This window comes from Anser anser (genome assembly GCF_964211835.1).
Source record: "Anser anser genome assembly, chromosome: 2".
NCBI lineage: Eukaryota > Metazoa > Chordata > Aves > Anseriformes > Anatidae > Anser > Anser anser.
In genome coordinates, this window is record NC_139721.1 from 42,093,497 (window position 1) to 42,099,496 (window position 6,000).

At 33.5% G+C, this 6,000-nt stretch overlaps 1 protein-coding gene across 3 annotated transcripts in view; it reads left to right on the forward strand.

Annotated features, from left to right (window-relative positions):
* Positions 1–2,126, forward strand: part of RB1CC1 (RB1 inducible coiled-coil 1) — a 77,834-nt gene extending 75,708 nt beyond the window's left edge. For all 3 annotated transcript variants that reach the window (XM_083824827.1, XM_083824828.1, XM_083824830.1), the window contains 2 exons: positions 501–571; positions 1,156–2,126. In XM_083824827.1, the coding sequence (XP_083680953.1) occupies positions 501–571; positions 1,156–1,233 (149 nt within the window). In that variant the 3' untranslated portion in view covers positions 1,234–2,126. The remainder of the gene's footprint in view (positions 1–500; positions 572–1,155) is intronic.
* Positions 2,127–6,000: the final 3,874 nt, after the last annotated feature.

Sequence of the window (6,000 nt, forward strand, 5' to 3'; positions counted from 1 at the left end):
CATGTTCCTTCAGTCTGTTTTTGATACTTTATTCATGCCATGATCATTGATAAAATATATATAATTTCTTGGAATAATAGACAAGTACACGTCCTTACTCTTACTGGAATCTATAAATGCTGAAAGTTTTATATGGAAGACTTTAAATCTTTTGAAATACATCAAGAAATTCTCACCCTAAATCTGACTAAAAGGTCAAACAAGGTTGACTAGAATAATTCTGAGTCATTAAATTTTCAATTTTGATTTGGTTTCCTCCTTGCTGATTTTAATTTTTCAAATAAAGTTTGAACTGAAACGTTTTTATTTGAAAATGCCAGTAACCCCATTTTGACACCTTTGAATTTCTTATTTTTTCATGGCTTTAACTTTTTTATATGGTTTTTGGACAATTCATGTTTTCAAGGAGAATGTTAACAAATAATATTTAACTATAGTTAATATAATGTCCTGTTGTCTGTAGCTGACTATCCAAAATAATAAACATATTGTCTCTTTAGCTTCAGGTGCATCTAGGAGACCTTGGGTGCTAGGAAAAGTTATGGAAAAGGAATATTGCCAGGCAAAAAAGGTAAGCAAATTGGAATAGAAACATCATCTGATTACATTAATAGAGAAGAAAAACAGATGAAATGTTTGTACCAATTATAAAAACTATACTCTTCACATAATGAGTACTTCAGTATAGAGATTGTCCAGGGTTCTGCCATTCTTGCTATATTTTTTGAGTCAGTGAATAGCAAGAGAAGGGGAAGTAGAAAAAAAGAGTAAGTGAGCAAGTGGCTTGGGTAGGTTTGCCTCTGGAAAACCTGCCTGTGTGATTAAACTTTATATTTATGTTTGGATCCTAGTGACTATTTCCATCAACCCTGTGTAATAATATTTCAATGATCTGTAGGGTACAATTCCTAAACTTCCGTTCAGTTCCTAGTAAGATTTTGGTACCTTGAAACCATCAGAATTTTACTGGAATCAGGGAAAATGATGAGGTATCTTTGGAGACCCAGATAAGGCAATACTTTAGTATGAAGAGATACAGAGGAACCTTGCCCGGGTCTGGCAAACTTAGAGGGATGGGAGTCAGTTTTTATTTAAAACAAAAAACAAAAATAATCCTCTGATTACATTTCTGATGTGCTTTTTTTTTTTTTGTAGGCACAAAACAGATTTAAAGTTCCTTTGGGTACAAAATTCTACAGAGTGAAGGCAGTACCGTGGAACAAGAAAGTATAATGCAACAGAATTTCAGTTCATTTTGTCTCCATTCTTTTTTGACTTGTCCTTCAGTGCTTGTTCATCGCTCCGAATACCAGGCCATGTTTTTATACTGAGGTCATGTGACAAGATACTTCACTGATGTACTGCTTTTACTTTTTAACAGGTCACATTTTAGAAACAAGAATTTCATCAGAATCTCTGGCCCTGTTCAATTTTTTTACCCAGATAACTTTAGGAGTGTGGACCAAATGAGTTCATTTTCTGAAAGGGCAACCACATGCAACATGGTTTGCTAGCCATGTTAATTGCCTGTTAAATATACATTAGCTTGTATTTAGGTGTTAAATGTTAGTTACCATTATTACCAGCATATGTCCTTTTGTGAAATCATTATCAAAGTACTTGCACTCTTTAACAGATTCTTTATATGTGTAAAATTCATCAACTATTTAAAGAGGAGTGTTCATTGCATGCAGATAATCATATAATTTTTCTTCAACATGAGTTTGCCTCAGTAGATGAATAAAAATAACTACTGCAACTTGTTTCATTACATGAAAATGTTCTTTAATGTTTAAAAAAAAAAGTAATTTGATGGACTGATTTTGGAAATCAGTCACAGTTAGATCTGCAATCTTCAAAAGCACTTTCGATGGATTGATCACACAGATTCTGAAGGGAAGACTCACGTGCTGTTTATTCAAAGTGAAGTGCTTGTTCTTCCCAACAAACCAGAAATCTTGTATTAATCTATTTAGAAAAATCATATTGATGAAATTGTATTTCATGGTTGAGTTTCAGGAAAAAACTCATTGTACATTAACCCATACAAGAGTCATTTAAGTAACAAATTATTGTAATTGTAAAAGACATGTAGAATTTTAAAACAATAAAGATTTGAAACTGTATGTTTGAAGTATTTGTGTGCCTTTTAAATATTAACTTTCTATAATGTTTATTTCATGTTAATCTGTTGCAGCTTTTAGCTGATTACTCAAAAAAAGTTTCATTACAACTACGTTTTCACCAGAAGGAGTTAGTGTTCAACAACATTCAGTAATTGCCTTGTAATAATAAAAAGAGCTTAAGTAGGTAGATGCTAATTTTGTTAGCAAATAAGACTGATAATGTGACATTTTTAAAAACAATTATACTGGCTACATTTTAAAAATATAGTCTACTTTATTCTGTTTTATTTTTTCAATAATACTATAAGAAGACGCACCACAAATGAGTAACCAGCTGAAAGAGAAATTCTGGATTCAACAATAAGCTTATGTCTAGGACTTAAATTATCGTTACATAATTATATCAGTTGTCTTTGGAAGGTATAAAGTTGAGGAAAAGAAAAGATAAAGAAATGATCACATGAAAATGTCGATGCTTCTGCCCGTATGTTGAAAATATTATTTCTTCAGACTAGCTAGTTCACTTGAATACCCAGAAAATCCTGTGTCTGATTTACTTTAAAACAAGCAAACAAACAAAAATTAAATTCAGATTTTTATTTTTTTAAATTGGGAAATGCGTAGACTTGGAATTGTATCTCACCTTTGATTAAAATAAAACTAAGTTAATCTCTGGAAAATAGGATGGCATTTCGCCAAGTGTCTTTCCAACCTGACTCTTAAATTTGCTAGTTGATGGATGGACTTTTTTAAAGCTACTTAGTTTAAAAAAAAAAAGTTCCTTGTTCTTCAGGAACAATATTACCATACTTGAGCATTACCCAGTGTCAAATATGTAAATAACATTAATCTATAAAGCAAGTTTAAAGGTCCTGTAGTCAGTTGGGTCAAGTGGTTTGCGAAGGTACACACATAGCACTATTCATTCCTTCTAATAAGCTGTGTGTTCAGTTGCCTTGATACTTTTACTCCACTGAAAAAATTTCTCCAGTCCTTAGATAATCTTCCTACTCCTTTGAGCCTTATTTGTCTTTTAGGGACTCATCTCCTAGAAGCCACTAGGCCTAGCTATGAGACAGAGTCCTTCTATTTCTAGGAGAATGGTTACTCCTTGAGTAGCAATGGATCTGCATAATAGTGTGTAGTTCAGCACTACAATGTAAATCCCACTCTGCCATTATTGAATTGCCTACTTCAAAGATAAGTAAAAGGTTCCCCAGATCCTTCATGGAGAGAAGGATGTGTTTGTGAAGTTCTAGATTGGATAAAACTGTCAACTTTATTACGGGCTTACAGAACTATGCACCTACAAAACTCTACTTTTAGGGCATTCAAAAATTAAATTGTGTTTCTGGTACTCCAACCTTTAAGACAGCACCAAGGTCTCTATCTTGCTACATTTTGGATGACATTAGGTCATTTCAGCTGCTTGGATTATCTTCCTGAGTGTACAACTCCATACTGGGAATTTTTTAACAAAATAAAATCATTTTATCTTTGTCTTAAAAGTCTGTGCTTTCATTTGAAATTAGTCAAAGTTGTTTGTGCAGATTGAAATTATATGTAACTTTTATGTGGACAGTAGCAGTAGTGATGCATGGTGCTACAAAAGTTTGCTTGATTTCCTTCTGATTTCTATCTTATCATAGACAAAAACGTGACTGATGCTTATAGAACCAAGAAACACACAAGCAATTTCTGAGTGTGAACTTGTGTTTAGCCTAAATACTTTGATTAAAATAAAGTACTGTAATGCAAACCATGAGGGCAGAAAAAAGTCCTTCCCTGCTGATATCTGCCACTTAAAAGAATACCAGGATATAGCTGTTATTTTTACATGACATCATACTTCTAAAATATAAATAACTAGCAATGGCTTTGGTTTTTAGGAATATTTGTCATGTGTTTCATTTTATAATCTATGTATATTCAAAATGGAAAGTCTGTCAAACAAACTCCTAACATATTCAGTAATGATTCTGAACAGTCATTGAAAAAAATTTAGTTTACATATTTTTTGTATGTCACAGCCTTACTGGTTCTTGAAACTATGCTTGTTATGCACCACCTATGTGTTTCATCTTGCTCCATAATAAAACTTTGTATATAGCTATATAATTTGGAGGAACAGCATATTCAGAAGTGGTAGGGGAAGGCCGGGAATTAGTTAGGTCATGAGAGATTTCTTTCATTGTTTTGTGTGTGGCTGTGTGTTGGAAATGTATTTGACTTTTTTAAAAACAAACCCTCTTGTGCTACTGCTAATATATATTTAGTCTGTAAGTCTGGCTTTTAACAATAGCAACTATATTTTGAAGTGCAAAAAGTAACATGAAGAGTGGATAAAGTTGATTAAGAGCAAATCTTATCCTGTAGACTTAAACAGAAAGGAGGTGATAATTTAAAATGACTTTAAAAAAAAAAATCTTGGAAGTCTGTATCTGTTTGAGTGCTCTGAGAGTTACGTGGCTTTTGCACCTCTGCTGCTGTACGTCTCCAGTCAGGCGCTTGTGCTGTTAAGAATTCATTTGTGGTTCATTTGAATCTTAAGATGGCCAATGAGTAAGACTGATTAAGCATGAGTAAGACTGATTAAGCATACACAGAAGTATACGTGTTTCCCTAAATATAGCTGCCGTTACATATGTTGTATAGCAGGACTGGAAAGTATGCCCTTCGCTCTGCAAAATTATTCTGTGCTGTTTTGTAGTACAAGACTTCCTCCATACCCAATATTCCAGCCCTTCTTTTTCTGTGGAGTTTCAGCTGGAAACCACGTTGGCTGTAAACAGCAAAAATTGAATAGTAGTTTGTAGTGCTTACTCATTCTGGTAGATTTTTCATTAATAAGCTGTAATACAGGGAGTTACTTTTTCATATTGTACAAAGGTTAATTTTAGTAATTTTAGAAATGGAGCATTCACCACACAAGACCTGTTCCCTTTTCAAGTTAGATTTGGCTATTAAACTTCAGTAAGCTATCTCGGTGCTGTGTTTTAAGGTCACAGTGTCTTAATATCACTTTACAAGCCATTCCACAGTCCTAAAGCAATGATGATAAATTAGAAATGTTAAACAGTTACTTCCTTTAGCACTCAGTGTAATTAAATCACTTGTATTAACAACATCCATATATAATACTGAGGAGTAAGGGAAAGTCTAGTCCTGTATTCCAAGTAGCTACTGGCAAAGAATTCAATTCAGTGTTAACATGCTCAAGTGGTGTCAGAATCGCAGGACAGTTAAGGTTTGGAAGGGATCTCTCAAGGTCAGCCTGTCCAAACCCCTGCTCAGGCAGAATTGCAGGGACATTTTCACCAGAGGATTTGAGATTAAAACTAATTTGTTCAATTGAACAAACTCAAAATGTTCAATTTATTTCCTTTGTTTTGAAAGCTGGATTGAAACTGATGGTATAATTTGGGTAATTTTAAAGTTTTCTACGTTTCCCCTCAAAAAAAAGAAAATCATCATAGGTAAATACTGGCTTTTAGCATGTTTTTGTTTTACAATATTTTTTTCTTAAGTAAAACAAACTTGGCTGCCAATTAATATTTCTACGGCTGCTCCCAGCAAATACAATAATTTTTTGCCCTATATGTTAATTCTGTTTCATAGTTGTAGTATATTTCAAGCCATAAACATATGGCTTGCCACTGCAGTGCTGAATAGTCTGAATATGCTGAATATTCTGCTCCGTATTCTTGTTTTAATCCTGTGAAACTGCTCCTGGGTGGCAGCCTTGCTTTTCTTTTCCTTCCCGACCTTTTGCTTGTTGGACTTAAATTTTGCCTTTTACCTATTTATCTTGGGACTTTTCCTAAGGCACTGCTTTCACCTTGTACTGAAAAACTTGTACTGGAAAAGAAAAAAT